General features: G+C 40.6%; 1 protein-coding gene across 2 annotated transcripts in view; it reads right to left on the bottom strand.

Annotated features, from left to right (window-relative positions):
* ccdc66 (coiled-coil domain containing 66) overlaps positions 1–21,574 on the bottom strand; it is a 73,150-nt gene extending 51,576 nt beyond the window's left edge. Inside the window, exons 1-4 of one of the 2 annotated variants that reach the window (XM_043708099.2) lie at positions 21,448–21,564; positions 6,208–6,272; positions 3,587–3,612; positions 692–1,118 (exon numbers count right to left, since the gene is read on the bottom strand). In XM_043708099.2, the coding sequence (XP_043564034.2) occupies positions 692–1,118; positions 3,587–3,612; positions 6,208–6,272; positions 21,448–21,458 (529 nt within the window). In that variant the 5' untranslated portion in view covers positions 21,459–21,564. Of the gene's footprint in view, positions 1–691; positions 1,119–3,586; positions 3,613–6,207; positions 6,273–21,447 lie in introns of both variants that reach the window. The other variant, XM_043708100.2, reaches the window with a different exon arrangement.
* Positions 21,575–26,647: the final 5,073 nt, after the last annotated feature.

Below are 26,647 nucleotides of genomic sequence, written 5' to 3'. Positions count from 1 at the left end.
CTATCACTCTCACCTTAACCTCCTTCCAAGTATCGCATTCCCAACGCCCCTCCCCCAAGTCCCTCCTCTCTACCTTTTATCTTAGCCTGCTTGGCACACCTTCCTCATTCCTGAAGAAGGGCTCATGCCCGAAACGTCGATTCTCCTGCTCCTTGGATGCTGCCTGACCTGCTGCACTTTTCCAGCAACACATTTTTCAGCATCCGAGGAGCAAGAGAGTCAACGTTTCGGGCATAAGCCCTTCATCAGGAATGGGAGGGGAGCCCAAGGAGGCTGAGAGATAAATAGGTGGGCTGGGGGAAGCCCACTTTAGATCATTACTTTCAGAATGTTGTATGTGACAACCTTCTATGAACACATCACCTCATTTCAGCCAACGTGACAGCTTGTGTTGTTGCAAATGGCCTCATACATCTTCAAATGGATGATAGAATAAACAGAAATTACTGACACTCAATGCCCAATTTTAAATGTAAAGAATTACCATTTGGGAATAATATCAGAGGAAAGCTAATATAATAGCAAAATACTGTGAATGCTTAAAATCTGAAATTAAAAAAATCTGCAAATACTCAACAGGACAGGCAGCAGAGGAAAGATGTTGAAGCCACAGCATTTGCAACTGCAAGTACAGAAAATAAATTCCTGCTGAAATGTTTGATGCCAAAGCAATGGCCGCCATAACACCAACCTGGCTTTGAACTCTTGTCTCTTTGCTGGTTTTGGTTTGAATTTCCACTCACTTGACTTACAGATGCAAGAATTTGCTGGAGTTGCTCTTGGGTCAGACATACCAAGCTCTCTTTTAACACCTCAGAGGAGATCTTTTGCTTCTTTGTTGGTTGTTGCTTAGTGGCAACATGTTTCTTCACAGTAGTTTTATTTCCAGACTGCCCATTTTTGAGAGTCGTGTCACTGTTGTTTTTGCTTTTATCAGTTTTTTTATCTACAATCAACTGTTCTGTATTTGGTCCTTTCCCAGATCCAACAGTAGTGTAATTTACAGCATGTTTCAGTAATAGCCTCTCAGTCTTTGAATTATGTTCAGCAGTTGAAGGAACTTCTTGTAAAACTTTAGATCTCAGCTGATGCGTTGTTGTTCTATTCTTGTATTTTATCTGCCAAACATATAGAATGGTGAGCATTTACTTTGTTAGAAACTCCTCTTTGTGTAAGGTTTTAAAACACATTCAGATATCACATTGCAGAATGCCAACACATTACAACTTACATTATCTTCTACAAAGCTAAGATGAAGAGATGCCACATTTCAAAAGTTTAAAAAAAATCAATGATATGCAGTTCAATGAACATCTTAAAAAAAGATTGTCTATTGATCTCTATCTCCATCCAATTAATCCATTCTGTACCATTTCCTTTAATCTATTCATTCTAAAAGTACACTAAATGAACAGAATTATATTTTCTCTTTCAATACTTTTCTTTGGTCACTGGGATGAGGAAACTCAGTTATGAAAATAGATTGAAGATATTTAGACTGTTTTTTTTCTTGGAAAAGTCTGAAAGGAGATCGGATTGAATTATCATAATCACAAATGGACAGCATAAATAGGGAGAAAATGTTCCCAACTCTTTACAAATGGGTACAAGAGGGCACTAATCTAAAATATTAAATAAAACAAAAAAAATCAGAGGAACATTCTCACATAACAAGTGGTTAGCGTGGGTCCAAGAGATGGTAGATGCAGATTCAGTTGAGGCATTCAAAAGGGAATTAGATAGTTATTCAAAAAGGAACAAGCAAACAATCTGCACGCTTACAGGAAGAGGACAGAAGAACAGCAGTTTGATGCTCATCAGAGAGTCAGTGCAGACGTCCCAAGCTGAATAGCATCCTCCTGCATTGCCACACTTCTAAAATTCTGAGAACTATTCCACAAGATTCTTCTGGGCAAAGATTCTGCCAAAGTAATGGTGTTTTTGTTCCTATTTTGTACCTTTCACCTGGATTAACTTTCATCAACTTTTCATTGAAAATCCACAAATTTCAATTCAATCACCTCAACTTTGGAGAAGAAAGTAAACCCAACTTCCTTTCAACTTTCTGCATAATTTCAAATTCTGAATCTCTGCTAAGGATTTGTCATTTGTATGTATACAAATCCATAACAAACAAAGCAATGTGTATGCTTCTGCAATGTAGACATTACGATATATAGGTTTACTATGTCTTAAGAGATTAAATGATTAATTTGCAAGTGTTTCTGTAACCATCATAACTTATTTTAAAACAGCTAGAGGAAATTAGTTGACCCAACTATGGGTTTTTTGTGCATATTAAGAGAGAACTTTACAACCGAGAAAGGTAAACAACTGGTGAATCAATTGATTTCTGGTAGTGACTTCAGGAATTGCATGTTTTTAAGCGAGACAAAATTGTAATTTCTAATTTTGCTGCAGATGTTCTTGCATGAAAATAGTTCTCCTGAGTAAAGGAGAAGATAGTAAAAATAGATTTTCTTACAGCAAGGATTTTAGCAATAGTTCCAGACCAAAGTGTTTGAATAAAACCCTGATGAGGTTATATGAATCTGTGAACATGTAAAATCAGATTTAGGAATACTCCACAATGAGGCTATCAAATTTTCCCGACCTGGAGTGGACGTCACAGTTAATTAAACCAAAGGTGCTAGAAAGATTTTTTTTTAATCTGGTGTGAATATTGTACAAGGGGGACCATGGGTATCATACAGGTTTATATTGGGATTGATGGGAATATTTTTTGTCACATGTTTCAAATATCTTAAGTTTTCATTATAAGTACACTGATTTACTCAACTTTATCTTAAATTTCTTTTGCTTAATAAACTTCCTCTTTATTTTGAAACCAAATTTGCAATTCTGAATGCTTATATTTCAGTGAGACACCATCTTGTTAAAACCAAAACAAAACATGATCTATCAAATCACATTTCAGTTGGGAATCAGACTTGCCCAATAATAACATCAGCTGGATCATACCACTTCCTTTGGTAATTTTAAATAAATTTCCAAAAACAAGGAAAGGCAAGTCGTGGCAGATGAGGTAGAGGTGGAAGCTGAACAGCAGCTTAGGGAAAGACGACAAAAAAGGGAAAGAACAAGTGAAAGGAGAAATGGGAGTTACCATCTAACTCAGTGGGCTGCATAGTGACTCTTCCCTAATTATTCGTAATGAATTCTGGGAGGTGGCATTTGCATCAACAGTGGTTTAGGGAGATGTTTCTGCATGTATTAAATTGGAGGGACTACTGGAAAATGAATTAGCCTCAGTTTGAGAGTCACAAACATTATGCAACACAGAATGAGTCAACTGTTGTTTCAACGAGAAGTAGAGTTTTTAAGTTTATCTGAGCGGGGAAGGAATAGTAGGCATTTTATTGTTATTGTGACTTCCAACAGGAAGGCTGAGCATTGGGGAGAAGTAATCTGGAGATCAAATTTTGCTTCTGTTAATTTCAAAATTCTTTCGTAAGCAGGTGGGTAGCCATCAGTTCAATTTTGACATCAATGGTGCAGGGTTGGAATGTTGTTATTGACATTCTTTTCTGATACCATTGCAGATGAATTAGATTAGAGCACTTACCCTTTTAATATCTTTTGATGAAGCATCTGTAATAAGATTAGACCAGCCATGAAAATTACACAACAGTAAAGAGAATGCATTTCCAAATTAAATATACTCTGCTAGAACTACTATAATCACCCAATTATGCCAACAAAAAGCAAGACTTCCACCTATTTTACGCTGCCACTCCTCTGGAAACCAAGAAAGCAAAAATGGTGGGAAAGAAGAACACGTGTGAAACCAATCCCACTTGGGGAAAGGTTAAAACTTGGTCCCAAGGCTCCCAATCAAAACTTTGAAAGTAAGAAATGCTAGAACAAGGACTAATGAATAAATCTATTCCAGTGTAGTTTAAATCATCACACAATGGATGTAAATGACATGAGCATATTCTGGTTATTATATTGACAAATTGGTGCCCAATGGAAATATTACCATCACCCACAAAGTGAAATAAACGCAAAAATTAGAGGACATCAGGTCACACCATAGCATTTAACAGCAGAAACAAACAGATTATATAAAGTTATGTATTACAAGTACTACTGGTGGAAACAAGCTTACCAAAGGTTAATTCTATTTTGCTAATGCTACTATCAACAAGGACAATCACCAGGCAATCAGAACACTACATTCTTTTCTTCTTTCATGGGATGTTAGCACCCCATCAAGGCCAGAATTTGTTACTCTACTTGCCCTCGAAAAGGTGATGTTTGCAGTTCCTTTTCTTTGGGTATACCCAGAGTACTGTTAGGAAGGTAATTCTAGGATTTTAACCAAATGAAATGAAGGAATGCAAGAATAGGTCCAAATCAGGATGACGTGTGTCTTGGAAGAAATCCTGAGTGTGCTGATATTCCCATGCATCTGCTATTTGTCATTCTAGGTAGAGTTTGCAAATTTGGAAGGTACTGTTGAAACAGTTTTGGCATGTTGTTGCAGTGCATATTTCATATGGCACACACTGTTGTCACTGAATGTCGGCGATGGTTGAAGAGAATGGTAAAGCTGATAGCTGGTGTCTCAGTCCAACTTTAACCTGCATTGTGCCAAGCTTCATGAGTGTTGTTGGAACTGCAAACATCCAGATACATAAGGAGAATTCCACCAATGTTTCCTCTAAGCTGTACTGCCACATAGCTGCTGAGAAGCTCAGGACACGTCAATTGACATGTTGATAAATGGCTTCTACACCCTGAAGCTACTGCTGCACACAGACCTTGGAGATCCACACAGTAGCAAAAAAATTATTATTTTTTTAAAACAGGGAACGTTATCCATTACACTACTCCCTTGTGTCTGGCAAATAGTGAGTTACTTGCTGCAGGCTTTCTAGCCTCTGACCTGGTTGTGTAGCCACAGTATTTACATGATTAGTCCAGTTAAATTTCTAGTAAATGGTGAACTCAGATTATTAGTAGTGAAGAATTCAGTTGTAATCAAATCACTGATGTCAATGGGAGATGACTAGTTTCACTATTTTTGGCAACAGTCATTATTTAGCATTTGTGTTAGTTGAATGTCGCACACAATTTATCAACACCTCAAAATAAACATTTTCCAAGTCTTGCTGCGTAAAGGTTGTGAGGAATCACGAATGATATTGAATATTGTGCAATCATCACTGAACTACCCCAATTTCAATCTTACAACGAAAGGAAGGTCATTGATGAAGCAACTGAGGATGATTGGGCTGAGCTAACAAGCTCCTCACACAGCCAGTAGTGAATCTCTAACCTGGCAGGGCAGACATTAGTTTCAACAATTTAATTAAATAGACAGTGGCAAATGCCAGAGACCTGCTCAATATTATTTTCTGACTTCTGGCAGTATATATACTAGTGATCAACCATGATCCGAAGCGGAATGCTTTGCTGATAGAAAATATGGATAACTGGGATTGGACTCTCTTATGACTTCATTAAGGTGCTATGCCAAATCATGTGTTTATGTTCATTCAAATGGAGATAACAAATTTGAAATCAATTCCTTAAAAACATGTTTTACATTAAATTTTTGTTCTTTATTTCCTCCTCATAAAGTATCATGCAGGATCTTTACATGGAATTCCAAGACTGTATACAATGACTTTACACCCAGATTAGTATCGGACTAGTATCATTAATTACATTGTTTTCTTTTGGAGCGAGTAGCTTTGGTCTTCTCTCGGTACTTGTTCAAAGGCAGTGACCTAGTTTTTTTCAATCAGTTTTGATACCACTTTTAAAATGCTCCTCATAAGTGGAACAAGAACTTGCTGCACAAGTGGGCTGAAATATTGAAAGTCTTCAGACTTTACTTTGCTAACAGAATAAAAAGCAAAGTAGTACATCTTACAGAGGATAGATAGAACACAGCTTTGTCACAGATGCCATGATTAAAAATTAATCAGCTCACTAATGCACACTACCTCCCCACCGCTCCCCCTTTTTTTTTTGAAATAGGTAAAAGTGGTCTGGAACTGGAACCTACTAATTATTGTGCAAACAGAGCATAATCTGCACAAATAATGTGGGACAATTGTATTATTTCTATTCTCCCTATTCAACAAGGAAGAGGAGATTTTGCTACGCCCAAAATGGTGATGTTTATGACGGGTGAACTTATAAGGTTACGTCAGTTACTTAGTTAACACTTACCAAAAGGTGCTAAAATTAACTTAGGCTTTCCATCAAAAAAATGTGTTTCAAGTTTCAAACCATCCCTGCAAGTAAGCATAATTTGTTAGTATGCATAATGCATTTGAAAAATATTTGAAAACAGTTATTTGCACTTAGATTACATTATTCAGGTTTGTATAAAGCTGTTGTTCTGAGACAGAGTCATAGAGATGTACAGCACAGAAACAGACCCTTCGGTCCAACTTGTCCACGCTAACCAGATATCCTAACCTAATCTAGTGCCATTTGTCCTATAGTTCTGGACTCCCCGGCCTCAGGAAAAATACTTTGCCTATTTATCCTATCCATGCCCCTCATGATTTTGTAAATCTCTATAAGGTTACTCCTCAGCTTCCAACACTCCAGGGAAAACAGCCCCAGCCTGTTCAGCCACTCCTTTTTGCTCAAATCCACCAACCTTGGCACATCTTGCAAATCTTTTCAGAAGCCTTTCACGTTTCACAACATCCTTCCGATGGAAAGGAGACCAGAATTACACACAATATTCCAAAAGTGGCCTAATCAATGTCCTGTAAAGATGCAACATGACCTCCTAACTCCTATACTCAATGCTCTGACCAATAAAGGAAAGCATACCAAATGCCTTCTTCACCATTCTATCTCCTTTCAAGGAACTATGAACCTGCATTCCAAGGTTCAGCAACACTCTCTAGTCCTGAAATTCATTTTTGCAGAGTATACAAAAATGTATGGAGTTGCATCTCCAAAATGTAGTTTTTTTTTTCCATTAAAGTGCACATAAGGAAGGCATTTTTTTATTGTCTTAAATACCTGAAATGTACATTCTGCTTTCTCTGCACACTTGCTGCCAGACATGCCGAGTTTTCCAACAATTTGCTTTTCTATGTAATGTCTTTCCCACTTAGATTTTGTAACTACTGATCAACATTGTTTGTTGCTTCTTTGCAAAGCAACTGTAGAAGGCAAAAGCATTGGCCTCTCTCCCACCAATCCCTCTTCTCCATAATACATGGTTTGTTTTAGGCTTCTTTTGGCAGGTAATAAGGCCTTGGAGCCAAGATGAAAAATGGTACATTTTGATGGAAAACAAAGAGTCCAGTACATAAAGCTGACCTTAAAGAGCATAGTTGACCCTAAAGAGCACAGGGTTCATATAATACAGCAAATAATTATCTGGAATGAAAGTACATAAAAAAGCAACCAATTCCAAAACCATTCTAATCAGTGGTCCAAAGGATCAATGGTGATTAGTTTCAATCTATTTTAATTTAATATTTTTACTGTTGACCATGAGCAGAAAAGGCCAGCTGCAGCATCCAGCTTGTTGACTTCTTTTTTAAGATCATAAAATCACAGGAGACCATTCAGCCCATCTGTGCCACATCTCCAAAGGAGCAGTATACTTCATGCCATTCCCCAGCTTTTTCCCAGAACTCTGCACATTTTTTCTTTCCAAATAATAAACCACTTCGCTCTTAAAGCATTAATCAATCCTGCCTCCTCCACCTTCTCCAGATCTTAACCACATTGTGTGAAAAGATTTCTGCTCACACCACCATTGTTTCTTTTTCCATTTACCTTAGATTTGTGCCATCCTGTTCTCAACTCTTCCACCAATTGGTTTAGTTTCTCCCCAGATTCCTCAAAATGATAAATACCTTTATCAGATCTCCTCCAAGGAAAACACTCCTAAATTCTACGTTTGTATAAAGATTTGTAGATCAGGTGCCGGTTGCGGTTGTTGAAGGTATATTAACTGAACTGAGAATGTTTCATGCCCTTTCTAGGTAACATCCTCAGTACTGTGGCACCTCCTGTGAAGCGCTGTTATACTGTGTAGGTTGGAATTTATTTGGTTTATTCCCACTACCTCTGGTTGCCGGTTCCAGTCGCTTGTTGCAGTGGTTGGTATATTGGGTCTAGGTCAATGTATTTATTCATGGAGTCCATGGATGAGTGCCAAGCTTCTAGGAATTCTCTGGCTATCCTGTTTGCCTTGTCCTATTATTGTTGTGTTGTCCCAGTTGAATTTGTGTGTACAGATACTAAGGACAGCTGGTCATGGGATTTAGTGACTCGTCGATGTTCATGATGTGGATTGCTAGTTGTCCACCTGTTTGTCCCATATAATGTTTCATGTAGTCTCTGCATGGAATCTTGTACACCACATTTGACCTGCACTTGATGGTTATTGGGTTTTTTGTTCTGATGAGTTGTCTGAGCATGGCTGTTGGTTCATGTGCTGTGATAAATCCAAATGGTCGGAGGGGTCTGGCTGTCAGATTCCAGACTTTTTTTTTATTGAATGTAGAATAGTTAGTGTCTTGGGTTGTGGCATGTCGTCATCGCATTGTTTGTCTGCCAGGCATCTGCAGGTGAAGTTGCGGCATTATCTGTTCTTGGCAAAGACCTTGGAGAGGTGTCCTTCTTCTCTTCGGAGGTCGGGAGTAGTTCATTGCGTTGTGGCTCTTTTGAATAGGGTCCTAGTGCAGCTTCAGTTGTGAGAGTTTGGATGGTGGCTGTTATAATTCAGGATCTGTTCCTTGTATGGGGATTCTCTTTCTCAACTTTGGTTGTGCATTCCCCATTGTGTTCTTTCTACCATCACATCCAGGAATTGGAGTTGGTTGTTAAATTCATCCTCTCTCGTAAATTTGATCCCTGTGAGCATGGTGTTGATAATCAGGCATGTGTTCTTGATCTCTGTCCTTTTAATTATTACAAAAGTGTCATCCATGTATCTGATCCAAAGTTTGGATCAGATTAGAGGGAGGGCTATTCGTTCTAGTCTTTCCATCACTGCTTCTACTACAAGTCCAGAGATGGGTGAGCCCATAGGTGTCCCATTGATTTCTCTGTATATCTGGCTATTGAATATGAGGTGTGTTGCCAAGCACAGGTCCGGTAGTTTGAGTATACCGTCCTTGTTGATTGGTTCCCAGTCATGTCATTTGGTCTGTTTGTCCAAGAGGTTGGCTATTCTTTCTTTGGCTAATCGAGGTAAACAGACTCATAGGACGCTCCTCAGTACTGAAGATGTCACCTAGAATGAGGACGAAACATCTACAATCCAAATTCCCAGCTCAGCGAACATACCCACAACAACTGCAAATCCTAAATTCTCTAATCTATCAATATAATTGAAAATCATGATCACTAGAAGCATTTCTGTGAGCCTTTACCGGAGGTAATAGAGAAAGTAGACAATCGCTATGCAGTAAGTTTTATTTATTTGGATTTTCTAGACCCCTTTATCATGAAAGGGAGAAATGGCAAAATGGATTGTTAATTGGCCTGCAGAAAGCACAGATGAGCAATAAAAGGTAGTTATCCGGAATGACAGAAGGTGCAAGCTCCACAAAAGTCAGTGATGGGACCGACATTGTTCACAAATTACACTCTCAATTTGTGCTTCGGAATCAAGAACACACAATTCCTATTTGTGTATGACAACAAATTGGGAGAGATAGGCAATATTGAGGAATACAAAAAAAGTTACAAGAGGACATTAATAAACTTGCATAATGATGAACAAATAATTGGCAAATCAAGTTCAATACAGTTAAATGTGAGATAGTCCACTTTGGTAGGAAAATAAACGAAGTAATTTATTATTTGTTCAGGAGAAGAAAACTTGGATTTAGGAGTAGTGATAAAGCAAACATTCAGACTTGTACCATAGGTTAGTAAGGTCCTTAAAAAATCCAAGCTGAATACAATGCTTTCTTTTTCTACAATTAAGTTCAATTTTCTAGAAATTCTGCTCAACCTGTGTGTCCTAATTAAGATTCAATATGGTTATAACATTATGAATATTGTTACAATTCCCAAACTCTAGTTGATGCTCTATAACAGCCCAGCCGAGAAGGTTACAGATCAATCCTGAGCTAACAACATGCTCTGCAAAATCTGCTCAGATGTTGACTGCGTTATAAATTCTAAGACAGAGCATAGACAATTTGCTACATTCTAATTAAAACAATCCACAATTTGAAATAAAAAGTCAATTCATCCCATTTCCCAACATTAATGCATCCTTTTAAAAAATCCAATCCGCAGCTTTGCTAAAACGTATCAGTGTTTCTTTGGACTGTACAAATTTGAATTGGAGGAGCCGGTGTTGGACTAGGGTGGACAAAGTCAAACAGGTTTATTTGGAAACACTAGCTTTCAAAGCGCTGCTTCTTCATCAGGTGGTTGTGAAGCAGGACCATAAGACACAGAAGTTTTAACAAAAGATTACAGTGATACAATGATACACTGAACAAACCTAGATTGTTAAGTCTTTCATCTTTTAAAATGGATTTGCTGGTTTCAGTTCTTTAATATGTAAATCCCAGAACTCCTTTTAAGTCACATTCTCAAGATAATTCTAAGGTTTTATAACAAAAGGTGGCATCTCAGTTCAGACAATGCCTTAAAAAGGTGAGAGTCAGACTGGTTCTATTTCCTACTACAGAGGAACCTCTGTTCTCCCAACCAGATGGGCGGGCACTATTTCGTTCAGATAATCGATTTTAGCTTAAACAGGGGAAGCCATACTGATATAACACTGCTCCACCAAAGAATTTGTTTAAATCTATAATTTTAATGAGTCTGCCATTTAAACAAATTAATCCTTACGTCTGCAAATTAGAGGTTAAAATAAGAACTAAACCTTACCACGAAATCCCAGCATTAAACAAGGTCCCAAACAGCTTCTATGAACGCAAGACCATGAACAAATAATTGGCAAATCAAGTTCAATACAGTTAAATGTGAGATAGTCCACTTTGGTAGGAAAATAAATGAGGTAATTTATCGTTTGTACAGTGGAAGAAAACTTGGATTTAGGAGTAGTGATAAAGAAACAGTATCAATTTCTTGGAACGCAGTCTAGTGATAGAAAGATGGAAGCCTCTCCTCGCACATGCGCTTATGTTCTCAGCCTTTCTTTTTAAATGAACAGCCCAGTAAAGTGCCGGGAATACTGTAAAATACTTACTCTTGCAAAAGGCTGTGTAACAACCCTTACCTTTAAAAAAAATCCAGTCACTGATGCTTGTGTTTTTTTGTTTTTGCCAGTGTTCTCATAGCATCTTTAGTACAGGTAAATTGAATACACTTACTCTTTGATGTAACATTTTTGCAGGACCAAGAAATCACCTTCGGATAATCCAATATTCAGATAATCAAGATTCAAATAATCAAGGTTCCTCTGTACACAGTGATATCAACGAGATTCATCCCACCGGATGTATCATGGACTACTCTTTAGTATCTGTCTCATTCTTGGACACATGCATCTCCATCATAGATGGACACCTCCGCACCTCACTCTATCGCAAACCCACAGATAACCTCATGATGCTGCACTTCTCCAGCTTCAACCCTAAACATATTAAAACAGCCATCCCCTATGGACGAGCCCTACGCATACACAGGATCTGTTCTGTTCAGAGGAGGAGGAACATGACGGACACCTGACGGTGCTCAAGGATGCCCTCATAAGAACAGGGTACAATGCTCAACTTGTCGATTGCCAGTTCCAACGTGCCACAGTGAAAAACAGTAATTACCTCCTCAGGTGACAGATATAGGTTGCAGCAGCTAAGGTACCCTTTGTTATCCAGTACTTCCCAGGAGCTGAAAAATTATGCCATGCTTTTCACAGCCTACAACACATGAGGATAAGCACCTTGCCAAGACCTTCCCTACACCTCCACTTCTCACCTTTAAACAACCGCCAAAGCTTAAACAGATCACTGTTAGCAGCAAACTGCCCAGCCTTCAGGACAACATCAACCACAACACCGTACAACTCTGTCATGGCAACCACTGCAAGACGTGTCAGAGTATCAACACAGATACCACCATTACACGTGGGGACACCACCCAAAATGTACGCAGCAGTTACTCACGTGAATCAGCCTACGCTGTCTATCTTATACACTGAAGGCAAGGATACCCCAATGCATGGTACATTGGCGAGACCAAGCAACAGATGAATGGACACCACACAACAATCACCAGGCAGGGGTGTTCCCTCCCAGTTGGGGAATTTTTCAGTGGTCTTAGGACCTTCAGGTGACCATCCTCCAAGGTGGACCTTGGGATAGGCAACAATGCAAAGTGGCTGAGCAGAGGCTGATAACCAAGTTCAGTACCCACAAAAATGGCCTCAACCGGGACTTTGAGTTCATGTCGCACTGCAGATGACCACGCTGCACTATACACTCTCTTTTAAATACACCATACCTTCCACACACATGCACTCTCTCAAGCTCCATCACACTCACACTTTACTAAGCTTGCACACAGACAAACATACACTCTCATGTACACTCACTGTCTTTCTTTCTCTCTCTCCTACAGGTGCACACACATATAAGTTTATGGGGCAAATTTGTATTGGCAGAAACATTCTATTTTACTCAAAGAAATGCAGAACCTGCAAGCAGTCAATGCAGGCAGTGAATCCATACAATATTTGGAAATTCCACTTTGAAAACAGAACCAGTCTGACTCAAGACTGGTCTGACTCACACCTTTAAAGCATTGTCGAAGCTGAGATGTCATCTTTTGTTATAAAACCTTAGAATTATCTTGAGAATGTAACTTAAAAGGAGTTCTGGGATTTACATATTAAAGAACCAAAACCAGAAAATCCATTCTAAAAGATGAAAGACTTAATTTAGGTTTGTTCAATGTATCATTGCATCACTAATCTTTTGCTATAAATTCTGTGTCTTATGGTGTTGCTTCACAACCACCTGAAGAAGCAACAGCACTTCAAAAGTTAGTGCTTCCAAATAAATGGGTTGGACTATAACCTGGTGTTGTGTGATTTTTAACTTGTTGAAAATATATCAGTGCCTGAAGTATATTGTTAGTCTGTTTATCTTTAAACAAATGAAGGAAAAGCCTGACTTTTATTAACTCAGTGGCAGATGTAACTAGGTAAATAAGAAAGAAAATAGATAGAGTCGGAGTCATACAGCATGAAACTGACCCTTTGGTCCAACCCGCCCATGCCAATCAGACATTCCAACCTGCCCTAGTCACATTTGTCAGCATTTGGCCCACATCCGTCTAAACTCTTCCTATTAATAAATCTATCCAGATGCCTCAGGATTAGGGGATTTGAGCTCTAGGGAGAGGCTAAAAAGGCTGGGGCTATTCTCACTGGAGCATTGGAGGCTGAGGGGTGGCCATAATAGAAGTTTATAAAATCATGAGGATATTGGATAGGATAAATAGACAAAATCTTTTCCCTGGGGTAGGCGAGTCCAGAATTAGAGGGCATAGGTTTAAGGTGAAAAGGGCAAGCTATAAAAGGGACCCAAAGGGCAACTTGTTCAGGCAGAGGGTACTGCATGTATGGAATGAACTTCCAGAGGAAGTGGTGGAGGCTGGTACAATTACTGCATTTAAAAGGCTTCTAGATGGGTATATGAATAGGAAGGATTTGGAGGGATATGGGCTAAGTGCTGGCAAATGGAACTGAATTAGGTTAGGATATCTGGTCAGCACGGACAAGTTGGACTGAAGGGTCTGTTTCTGTGGTGTACATCTCTATGACTCTAAATGTTGTAATTGTACCCACCTGTACCACAACCTCTAGAGGCTCTTTCCACACACATACCATCTTCTGCATGAAAATATTATCCCTCAGGTCTTTTTTCAATCTTTCCCCTCTCATCTTAAAACTATGCCTCTAGTTTCGGACTTCCCCCACCCTAGAAAAACAGATCGTGGCTATTCATCTCATCCATGCCTCTTCATAAGGTCATCCCTCAACTTCCAATGCTCTAGGGTAAAAATCCCTCGACCGTTCAGCCTCTCTCTATAACTCCAGTCCTGGCAACATCCTTGTAAATGTTTTCTGCACCACTGCAAGTTTAATAACATCCTTCCTAAAGAAAGATCATCAGATTTTCTCAGTACTGTATTCCAAAGGTGGCCTCACCTATTATCCATTCAGCTGCAACATGGTGTACCAACTCTTATATCCATGCTCTGGCCAATGAAGGCATGCGTGCCAAATGCTTTCTTCACCATCCTGCCTACCTGCAACTCCACTTTCAAATAACTATCACCTCCACCCCTAGATTATTTTGTTTGGCAATATTCTCCAGGACCCTATCACTAACTATACATGTTCTACCCTGGTTTGCTTTCCCAAAATGGAACACCTCCCATTTATCTAAAAATAAAATTCCATCTACGACTCCTCAGTCCATCTGATCAAGATCCCATTGTATTGAGAGAGAGTCTTCTTCACTGTCCACTACACCATCTAACTGCAAACTTTACATAAATTGTCAGTATGATGGGAGGAAGCATGAGCTGGTTGGGCTACATTGCCTGTTTCTATGCCATACATGCTGTGTCATGTTATATACAAGCAACAGACATGATTCTATTCATATAGAGATTCAGACATTTCACAAAATATTAATTGAATGAATTTTTTTTGTGAAAGAGTAAAGTGCATTTTGAGAACTCATCGAAAGTCCTCATTTACTATCCTCACAAATCATGCTATATATTACAGCTAAAATACTAAATGTTAGCTACATTACAGTATGAAATGGTAATTCCTATCTAAGTAGTAAAACTCATAGCCCATTAGCCTAAACACAGGGTAATTCTTAAGCCTCCAACTTCTATCATCAACAGTAGTGTCTCCCTAAGCAAACTGTTTCTGACCTTTCCTTGATTTTTCTAATCAATTGACCTCTCAATTATTAATTATAGCTCACCTCTTTTTGATATCTGGCTACCTTGAAAGACTCGAAATGTGTTGCTGGAAAAGCGCAGCAGGTCAGGCAACATCCAGGGAACAGGAGAATCGACGTTTCGGGCATAAGCCCTTCTTCAGCCCTTTTCCTGAAGAAGGGCTTATGCCCGAAACGTCGATTCTCCTGTTCCCTGGATGCTGCCTGACCTGTTGCGCTTTTCCAGCAACACATTTTCAGCTCTGATCTCCAGCATCTGCAGACCTCACTTTCTCCTACCTTGAAAGACTGTTCATAGGTATTTTATAACTTTTTGTTGTTACAATACTCCAGCTTTAAAATCCCATGAACATATGAGAATATGAACTCTAGCCACTCTAGTCTGCTCTGCCAATCAATAAGTTAGGTCATGGCTGATCCAATTACAACATCAACATCACAATCGACTATTCCAATAGCAGTAAACCCATTGTTAGTCAAAAGTCTATCTACCACCATCTCAAAAACAATGAGTGCTGAAAATGCACGTGAACAAAAGTCAGGTCTGCTCTTCAAAGTCCTCAAATTGCCTAGGAAAATTCATTGGAGGTGACTAATCAGAGAAAACTTGGTTCTGTAAATAGAGTGGAGAGAATTGGGGAGAAAGTTAAGGCAGGGTGACGGACAAAGACTACCTGGGATGACAGATGAGGCTGCAAGACAATTGCTGGGATAGGTTGGAGTGGAGTAGAAGTGGGGTTGGGGGCTGTTGCTTAGGGGTAGGGGATGCATGGGGTAAACCAATAGACTATAAGGGTGACTCGGACAGACAGTGAAGGTAGAGGAAGGAGTCAAAGACGGAGTGAAACTTCCAAGGGGTGGGACACAGAGAGATGGGCTACAAGTGAGGCGAAGAGAGAAAGAGACTGAAAAACAGAAGAGCTTCAGACCTATTGTAATGTTAAAAGATTAAATTGTACTATCTTTTTCTAAAAAGCTAAACACTCTGGAAGTGGGTGGGGGCGACATTCTGTCTCACAGATAGCATGCAGGAATTTACATGACTATCCATTGTAATCCACACTTCATTTGGGCAGCCAATTACTACTACTCCACTGCTAGTTTCAAATTAAACTCTCATTCAGTCCCTTCCATTCAGAAATGCTTTCATAGCCATCCCCCAGCCAATCAAATTAATTTGTGTGATCAACCCCCCAACCCCCCCACCCCGATACTGAAGTATATCACACCTACGTTGTCCAGGGAAGTAGTGGAGCCAGAACTAGTTTGATGGGCCGCCTCAAAGCTGGGACATATCACATCTACATTGTCATGGGGAATCACGGAATCAGGAAATCATTCTACCATTGTATCTGGGATTTTTTGGGGGGGCGGAGGGCAGGGAGACGGGGCCGGAGAACCTATGAGCATTACCAACTGACTTGTATAAAGGGGCTGTGTTTCCTTTGTTCGGGGCCTCGTTTGACTCAACTTCGCAAGCCAGTGAAGATTGTCCGGTGGGGGGGGTTCACCTAGCTTGTACAAGCTATAATAAACTTTAACTGTTTGCTGAAGTTGGTGTGTGCAAGTTGCATCTTGCGTGTGAAACCTCGTGAAAAGAACCAACACTATAATTATACAGAGTGTACATAAAGAAAAGCAGTAAATAGGGTCAAAAGGGGGAAAAATGGACAAAAGCAAAAGTAATGGCTCCTTACTTGAACATATGCAGTATTTAGAACTAAATAAATGAATTAATAGCACAAACACTGGCTTATGGGTATGATCTTATAGCCATTATAGAGGTACGGTTACAAGATCCAATCTGGGAACTAAACAGTCGGGGTATGTGACTTTTCGAAGGGATAGGCAGAAAGAAAGATGGCCCTGGTTGTTGTAGGGCAGTCAGCTCAGCTCCAGGACATCTCTGCAAGAGTTCCTCAGGAAAGTGTCCCAGGTTCAACCACTTTCAGCGGCACCATCAATGACCTTCCCTCCATCATATGGTCACAAGTGGGGATGTTCACCAATGATTGCACAATGTTCATCACCATTTGTGACTCCTCAGACACCAAAGCAGTCCATTTTCAAATGCAACAAGATCTGAACAATATCCAGTCTTGGGCTGACAAGTGGCTAGTAACATTCATGTCACACAAATGCCACACTATGACCATTACCATTAAAAAAAATCTAATCACCATCCGTTGACAATCAATAGTGTTACCAACATTGAATCCCCCACTATCAATATCCCATGGTTAGCATCAACCAGAAACTAAACTGGACTTGCCACATAAATACAATGGGACAAGAGCAGGTCAGAAGCTAGGAATATTCTGGTGAGTAACTTATCTCCTGACTCCCATCTACAAGGCACAAGTCAGGAACGTAATGAAGTACTCCCCTCTTGCCTAAATATGCGCGATCCCAACAACATTCAAGAAGCTTGACATCATGCAGGAGAGGTGACCTGATAGATGTTTATAAAATAATGAGAGGTATAGATAGAGTTGATGGTAGTTGTCTTTTTCCCTCAAGATGGGAAATTTCAAGTCTAGGAGGCACATTTTTAAGGTGAGAGGAGAGAGTTTAAAAAAGATATGTGGTAATTTTTCTTTTACACAGAGGGTGTGTGCGTGGAATAAACTTTCTGAGGAAGTGGTGGATGCAGGTACAATTACAACATTTAAAAGACATGTGGATGGGTACGTGAATAGGAAAGTTTTGGAGGGATAGGGCCAGGAGCAGGCAGGTGGGGCCAGTTTAGTTTGGAATTATGTTCGGCATGGACTGGTTGGACCAAAGGGTGTGTTTCCGTGTTGTATGGCTCTACGACAAAGGATCCCACTTGATTAACACTACATTCACAATCATCCATTCTGTCCACCACTGAGGCTCAGTAGCAGCAATGTGTACTATTTCCAAGATGTACTGCAGAAATCCACCAAAGATGCTCAGAGAGCACCTTCCAAACCCATGATCACTTCCATCTAGTAGGACCAAGGGTAGCAGATATATGGGAACACCACCACCTCCAAGTTTCTCTCCAAACCACTCACTATCCTGACTTGGAAATATATTGCCATTCCTTCACTGCTGTTGGGTCAAAATTCTCGAATTCCCTCCCTAATGGCATTGTGGGTCAACTCACAGTAGATGGATTGCAGCAGTTCAAGAAGGCAGGGAAGTCTTGTTGCAACTTTATGAGCACTGCTATGTACAGTTCCGGTCACATTATCAGAAGGATGTGAAGGCACTGGAAAGGGTGCACAGGAAATCCACCATGATATTGCCTGGATGGAAAGTCTCTGTTATGAGAAGAAATGGAATAGGTTGGATATATTATCCCTTTTTTGGGGATGCGAATGCGGAATCTGACTGGAATATTCAAATTTAGAGGCATTGATCAGGTAGATTCAGAGAATCTTTTTCCAGTGACAGACAAGTCAAATAACATAGGGAACATAGGGCATAAGTTTAAGGTGAAGAGTAAGTGGATTAGACAAAATCTGAGGAAACTGCTTTTCACCAAGACAGTGGTAGAAATATGCCCAGGAGAGTGATAGAGGCAGGTACTCTTTCAACATTTGAGAAGCATCTGGATGAGCACTTAAAACATCAGGACATAATAGGCAATGAAACAAGTGCAGGTAAATAGGATTAGTGTAGTTTGGTTAGCACAGACATGGTGAGCTGAAGGGCGTTTCCGTATGACTCTATGAAGTAGCTACCGAGATAGTGGATGTACTGGTAGAAATCGTCTAAGGATACGAAGTTTCAGAGGAATAGAAACTGCCAATTTCACACCTTTACTTAGAAAGAAGATGATAAAAACACACAAGTACAGGTCACAAGTTAGCTTAGTGTCTTATTGGGGAAAATGTTACAATCTATTATGAAGAATAATAAATACTCTAATAATATTAGAGTATTTAGAAGTACATAAAATGATCGAGCAAAGTCAGCATGGCCTCATGAAGTAGAAACTATGCCTGACAAATTTACGAGCATTCTTTGAGGAGTTACCAAGCAGGATAGATAAAGGGAAGCTTGGATATAATATATTTGGATTTTCAGAAGGCATTTGATAAAGTATCTCCCATTAGGCTACTTAACAAGAGCCCGTAGTGTTGGAGGTAGTATATTAGGATTGATGGAGAATTGGCTAACTGAAAGCACGTTAGGCTATGCAGGGCATTTTCAGGATGGCCACCCTTAACTAATGAAATGCCAAAAGGATCAGTGTTGGGGCCATAATTATTCATAATATATAGTAATAACTTGGCTGAGGAACATGAATGTACTATAAACGAGTTTTTGGATGACGCAAAGATGGGTGATGCAGCGAGTGATGAGGATGACATAAAGAATATGCAGAGGAAAACAGGTTAAGCAAATTGGCAAGAACTTGGCAGATGGAATAAAATGTTAGAAAATGTGAGGTCATGCACTTTGACAGGAAGAATAGGTTAACTGAATAATATTTAAATGGAGAAAAAATACAAATAAGGGATTCAGAAATCCTTTTGCAGGAAATACAAAACACTAGGCTAATAGGGAAGATAAATGAATTGTTGCCCTTTATTTTGAAGGGAATGGTGTATAAAAGTAGTGAGGTTTTGGGGCCCCTTACCTAAGGAAAGATATATTGGCATTGGAAGCAGTCCAGAGAAGGTTCACTTGGCTGATACTGGGTGTGGAGGGATTGTTTATGAGGCAAGGCTGAGTATGTCAAGCCATACTCATTGGAATTTAAAAGAATTTAAGGCAACTTTATCACATCATAAAAGATTCCTAGAAGGCTTGACACAGTAGATGCGCAGAGCCCCCCTCACCCACCTTAACCTGGGTAGAAATTACAAGAATAACATCAAAGAGATGCTAATCAATGGAGAGGAAGGTGTGTACAGCAGGCAAGCATTAATGTAAACATCTACAATACGGAAATAGAATAACTAATCAGGTTTTAAATCTTATGATTAATAGTGGAGTTTAATTTCTGAAATTCAATTTCAATAAATGGGAGACATGGCAGAGCACCTCAATCTAGTCAGCTCAATATGCTTCTCCAAATGGGAACACCAGGACAATTTTTGATCCTGGAGAACTACGTGTGCAAGAGCTATCATTAGCTGGAAGAGTTCAAATTCTGTTTTTGAGAGCCCAAGTAGCCCATGGTGCCACTTTGGTACATTTGTAGAACAGTATATGTTAAAACACAGTACTGTACATAGTCAATCATAGTTTAAGGTTACACATGCAAAGATTATCAGATAGGTAACGTAGCAGTCTCCAGAGTGCATTTCACTCTGCAACTAATTCTGAAAACATGTAGAAGTGATAGCAGCCAGAAGCAAGTCTATTGGACCTTAGGATCAGGAAAAAATAATTGGGAAGCACCAGTCTTAGGGATTCTATTGTTAGAGGAACAAGCAGTGTATCTGCAGCCACAGACATGATTCTCAAATGGAATACTGCCTCGTTTCAGTGTAGAAGATGTCACTAAGCAGCTACAAAGCACTTTGAGGAGATCAGTAATCAGAGATTCTTCTCTATATTGGTACAATCACACAACACCTGATGAAGGGGCTCCACTCCAAAAGCTTGTGATTTCAAATAAACATCTTAGACTATAAGCTGGTGTCATTTGACTTCTGACTTTGGATTCTGGATTAGTGGTGCTGGAAGAGCACAGCAGTTCAGGCAGCATCCAAGGAGCAGCAAAATTGACGTTTCGGGCAAAAGCCCTTCATCAGGATTGTCCACCCCGTTACCTCCACATCATTGGTACAACCACAGGTAAAAAACAGGGAACAGACCATCCAGGTAGATTTAAGGGAATGAAGCAAGCTGGAACTAAAATGTAATGATGTCTATAGTATTTCTTGGGACAGAGCTGGAAAAACAGCAAGGGGTTTAAATTGCTCAGACAGTGGGACAAGTTCTATGTTTGGGGGATGAACCTATATGTGTCAACAGATTGCACGTGGACAGAGCCAGGGCCAACGTCCTCACAGTGCTGATGGACGGGAGAGGATAATCTGATGAATTAGGCATTCCTGTCGCGAGCCAAAACTGCTGTAACGTTAAAAAAATCACACAACACCAGGTTATAGTCCAACAGGTTTAATTGGAAGCACACTAGCTTTCGGAGCGTCGCTCCTTCATCAGGTGATAGTGACCAGGTGCTGTAACGTTAACATTCTGGGTGTGCAAAATGACCGTAGTATTTGCCGAGATATATAAAAAAAAACAAGTTGCTGCCCTGGAAAAGTGGTAAGAGTGATTTTTTTTTTGATTTAGAAACAAACACATCAATCGGCTGCCTTATCCTATCTCACGACCTAGGCGATTACACTGGATTTCCGATGGAAACTTGTTCCCCGATCGCCAGCTCACAGGAATAAGCCTGGCTTCGGTCAGCCCGTAATACCACCTTCAGCGACTTCACAACCCGGGTGCGGGGGGTCGGAAATGGGCTATTCCTCATAACGAACATGGTTTTTTTTTAACATTTAAAAATTTCACAAATTACCCCAAATTCATGGCACATTCGTCATATAAGCTGTTTGGAGAAAGGAAGGGGAAGGTTCCAGTAAAGTGGAAAGCCGCCGCCGCTCGCTCCGGGCCCGCTGCCTAGCTCCCATCCGTCACAAACTCCATATCACCCGTTACTGAACTCACGCAATAAACGGCTCTCTGATTGGTCACAACCGTTGCCCGACTCCCACCAATCAGCAAAGCACATATTCCCATGTCTGTCTGCGCATGGGCAATACCGTTCTTTAGACACAAAAGTAGAAATTGCTGCAGAAGCTCAGCAGGTCTGGTAGGATTTGTGAGGAGAAATTCAAGTTAGTTTAAGGAAATGTCGGTTTATATTGCGGTAAGGCGGGGTTATGGAGTAAACGGCAGGCAGCCCGAAGAGAGAGGAAGACAAAAGAGTTGATAACGATCTGGCTGGGAGGGTGAATAGCTGATAACGGAGACCGTTAGTGGCTAACAATAGGTATTGTGTAATGGCAGAATATGTGGTAACAAGGTCTGGGGGGGTAGGACCTAGGAGAGCTCAGGCCCTAAAGTTATTGAACTTGATATTGACTCCAGAGGTGGGAGTTTGTTGCTGGAAAAGCACAGCAGGCTAGGCAGTATGTGAGGAGCAGGAAAATTTATGCCTTGGGGTGGAGTCTAGAGGGTTGTAGTGTCCCCATGTGAAAGATTCTTCCAGCTTGTACTGAACTTTGCTGGAATCTTGTACTAAACCTGAGAGACAGCAATGTTGCCAGGGAACAGGATAGCGTGTTGAAGTGGCAGGTGACTGGAAACTTGGTCTTTTTTTTGCAGGCAGAATGTAGGTGTTCTGTGAAGTAGTCAGACAGTCTATACTTTGTTTCTTCAAAGTTAAAAGTCATGCAACACCAAGTTATAGTCCCAACAGGTTTATTTGGAACAAGTTATAAGTAGTTTTGCTAGTCATGTTTCTGTTGCTGCTCTTGTTGGAACTAAAGCTTACAAAATCCAAATAAACCTGTTGGACTATAACTTGGTGTTTTGTGATTTGTTTTTTAAACTTTGTACGCCCCTGTCCAACACTGGCACCAACATATCCTTTCTTCAATGTAGAGTAGACCCCATTGTGAGCAGGCAAAAGTGAGGACTGCAGATGCTGGAAACCAGAGTTTAGATCAGAGTGGTGCTGGAAAATCACAGCAGTTCAGGCAACATCTGAGGAGCAGGAAAATTGATGTTTTGGGCAAAAGCCCTTCATTGGGAATAGAAGCAGGTAGCCTCCAGGGTGCAGAGATAAATGGGGGGTGTGGGGCTGGGGAGAAGGTAGCAAAGAGTTTACTACATTGCACATTGTGAGCAGTGAATGCAGTAGATTAGATTGTGTGAAGTGCAGGTAAAGTGTGGCTTCACCTGGATGGTATGTTTGGATGCTTGGTCACCTGAGGAAGGAGGAAGTAAATGGGCAGATATTACAACTTTGGTGGCTGCAATGGAAGTGGCTGTGGGGGGCTGTTGGGAGTCAAGGAAGAGTGGTCCAGGGTGTCCTGGAGAGAATGGTCCTTGCTGTTCCTTAGATCTTGTGTTGTAGATGGTGTGGTTGATGAGCTGATTAACAGGAGCAAGAAAGCCATTAAAAAAGAACAGATTTGATGAGTTACAAGCAGTTTCACCAGTTCACGTTTTATCTTTCAGTTGTTGGGACTGGAACTTGAATACAGAATCCAATGCTGACCTCATCAGTGCAGCACTGAGAGAGTTGTGCTGTAGGAGGTGCCTTCATTCTGATGAAAAGAAATTTTTAATTGAAACTTTGTAGATATTTTCTAATATCCTGCTTAGGAATGTTATGACATACTACTGGCTCACATGGAACTTGAGCCTGGGTTTCCTGGACCAGAGGTAAGTACACTAACAGTTCATCACAAGAGTCCTTTTTCAGACATCCTAAATTCTGAGCTAGCCATAAAAGATCCTATGATGTGGATTCCAAAAAAGAATGGTGTCTTGAGAAGCAATTAATCTACAGTTAGTATCATAAGTGTCTGGTTTATGTCATATTGTTTGGCAGTTATTGATTTTTAAGATGGCTCATGATCCTGAAAGGTAGTAGAAACATAACGCACAGAAGGAAATCAGTTGGCTTGTTGAAACCAGTTCTGTCCAGAGCAAGTTAGTTCTCTCTCCTCCCCCCAGGTTTAATTGCAGGAATATACTGGCAATGTCACTGGGATAGTAATCTAGACACACTCATTACTCATGTGGGATCGAAGAGTATGGTGCTGGAAAAGCACAGGAGGTTAGGCACCATCCCAGGAGCGGGAGATTCGACATTTTGAGTGTAAGCTCTTCATCAGGAATGAGGGGGTGGCCCAAGGAGCTGAGAGATTAATGGGAGGGGGAGAGGCTGGTGCTGGTGGGAAGGTAGCTGGGAATGCAATAGGTAGGTGGAGGTGAGGGGTGATGGTGATATTTTGGAAAGGACGTTGGAAGGAACTGTTCAAGAGGGCAATGCTCAATTGGAAGGTGAATCTGGAACAAGATGGCGGGAGGGGAAATGAAGAAATTGGTGAAACTATTGCATTCCCAGCTACCCCAGCACCCTCCCATTTATCTCTCTGTCCCCTTGGGCCACCTCCTTGTTCCTGATGAGCTTATGCTTGAAATATCGATTCTCCTGTTCCTCAGATGCTGCCTGACTGGCTGTTCTTTTCCAGCACCACACTTTTTTCAACTCTGATCTCCAGCATCTGCAGTCCTCGCTTTCTCGTACTCATGTGGTGGTATCATAAGTTTCATTTGAATTATTCCTAGTATTGATGAACTTTAACTAATTTTCCTCAACTATGCAACCATTCTGGTAAATCACCACTACGTACCTTTGCACATCCTTCTGAAAGGTCAGTCTAAAACTGACCAAAACTGAAATTACGTTCTCTAGTGCAAGTTATTCTTTTCCTCAAGTGATATCCATCTGGTACCTTGAGTATTTCTATGCAGACTTTATGCAGGAGTTGAGTAGCTGTTAACTAATAGCTTAAAACTTGAAAAGTCCTTTGCATTTTCCAGTAAATGGGCCCTATTGTTCAAGCAGTTCTATCTGAAGGGACCACGCCAGTACATCTGTTTAAACATAGGATTCTGGGTAATCCAAGATGGAGGATGGGAAACACTTGTGGCTGTAAGAGCTACTCTTTTAGATATTTGTGAGGTATTTTTCAGTGTTGGAGCTGATTTCCTTGAATTCCAGAAGCAGTAATTACTGTTTTATAAGCTGGGTTGTTTTGCAACTTTGGGGAAATAAAAATCTAAATAATAGCACTTTAAAAAGGTGGAAGAGAGACAAAGGCAGAGACCACAAGGGAAGTCATCGATTGTGATAGGGGACTCTCAAGTCAGAGGCACAGAGATATTTCCTTGGCCAACAGTGAGAAATCAGAATTGTGTGTTGCCTCCCTGGAGTTAAGATATCTGGGGCGCAGAATATTCTCGAAAGGGAACAGCAAGATGTCGTTGTACAAGTTGGAACTAACACTCCATAAGAATAGAAAAGGATGAGATTCCAAGGAGAGAATATAGGAATTTAGGCAGGAACTTAAGATGTAGATCCTCAAGGGTAGAAGTGATCTATATAAGTAAGGTGAATGTTTGCAGGTAAAGGTATGGCTGGTAAAAGGGAAGCCTTCAAAAATGAGATGAGTCCAGAGGCAGTAGGTGCCTGTTAAAGGCAAGGCTCGTAGGTATAGGGAATCCTAGAAGACTAGAAAAATTGAGGTTTTGGTTAAGAAAAAGAAGAAAGCACATGTCAAATATGCAGAGATTGAGTGAATTCTCAGAACAATATAAAGGTAGGAGTATATTTAAGAGGGAATTTGGGAGAGTGAAAAGGGGACATGGGAAAGCTTGGCAAACAGGGTTAAGGAGAATCCAAAGGGATTTTGAGTACATTAAGGACAAAATGGTAACTAGGGAGAGGATAAGGCCGTTAAAGATCAGCAAGGCTACCTATGTGTGGAACCGCAGGAGATGGGGCACATATTAAATGAGTATTTTGCATCAGTGCTTTTAATGTGGAGAAGGATACGAAAGATATAGAACATGGAGAATTAAATAACGACATCTTAAAAATGTCCATATTATAGAAGAAGAGGTGCTAGATGTGTTAAAACACAACCATGGATAAATCCCCAGGATTTGATCAGGTACCCAAGAACTCTGTGGGAAGCTAGGGAAGTGATTGCTATCCCCCTTGCTGAGATATTTGTTTGACAGTCACAGATGAGATGCTGGAAGACTGGAGGCTGGCTTAATGTGCCACTTCTTAAAGATGGTAAGGAAAAGCCAAGGAACTATAGACCAGTGAGCTTGACATCAGTTGTGGGCGAGTTGTTCCAGGGCATTGCGGGACACTATTTCCATGTATTTGGAAAGGCAAGGACTGATTAGGGATAATCAACATGGCTTTGTTCATGGGATGTCATGTCTCACTAATGATAGTTACCTTTTCCAAAAAAAAGAGGATTGATTAGATTAGATTACATTAGATTAGATTACAGATTAGATTACATTACAGTGTGGAAACAGGCCCTTCGGCCCAACAAGTCCACACCGACCCGCCGAAGCGAAACCCACCCATACCCCTATATTTACCCCTTACCTAACACTACGGGCAATTTAGCATGGCCAATTCACCTGACCCTGCACATCTTTTGGACTGTGGGAGGAAACCGGAGCACCCGGAGGAAACCCGCGCAGACACGGGGAGAACGTGCAAATTCCACACAGTCAGTCGCCTGAGGCGGGAATTGAACCCGGGTCTCAGGCGCTGTGAGGCAGCAGTGCTAACCACTGTGCCACCGTGCCGCCCACGAGGCAGAGTGGTGGATATGATTTATATGGACTTCACTAGGGCATTCAAAATTCCTCATTGGAGATTGGTTGGCAAGGTTAAATCATGTGGAATACACAGAACTTGCCATTTGGATACAGAACTGGCTCAAAGGTAGAAGACAGAGGGTGATGATGGAGAATTGCCTTTCAGACCGGAGTCCTGTGACCAGTGGTATGCCACAAGGATTGGTGCTGGGTCCACTGCTTTTCATCATTTTCTATAAATTATTTGGATGTGAACACAAGTATAGTTAGTAAGTTGCAGATGGACTCCAGAATTGGAGGTGTAGTGAACAGCAAAGAAGGTTAATCTTAGAGTACAACGGGATCTTCATCAG

The sequence above is a fragment of the Chiloscyllium plagiosum genome, unplaced genomic scaffold (genome assembly GCF_037043375.1).
Source record: "Chiloscyllium plagiosum isolate Xiang-an unplaced genomic scaffold, Cpla_swu_hap1 HiC_scaffold_14, whole genome shotgun sequence".
In the NCBI taxonomy this organism is placed as follows: Eukaryota; Metazoa; Chordata; class Chondrichthyes; order Orectolobiformes; family Hemiscylliidae; genus Chiloscyllium; species Chiloscyllium plagiosum.
The sequence above is the reverse complement of the archived record's forward strand: the minus strand, read 5'-3'. Positions and strand labels throughout refer to the sequence as shown.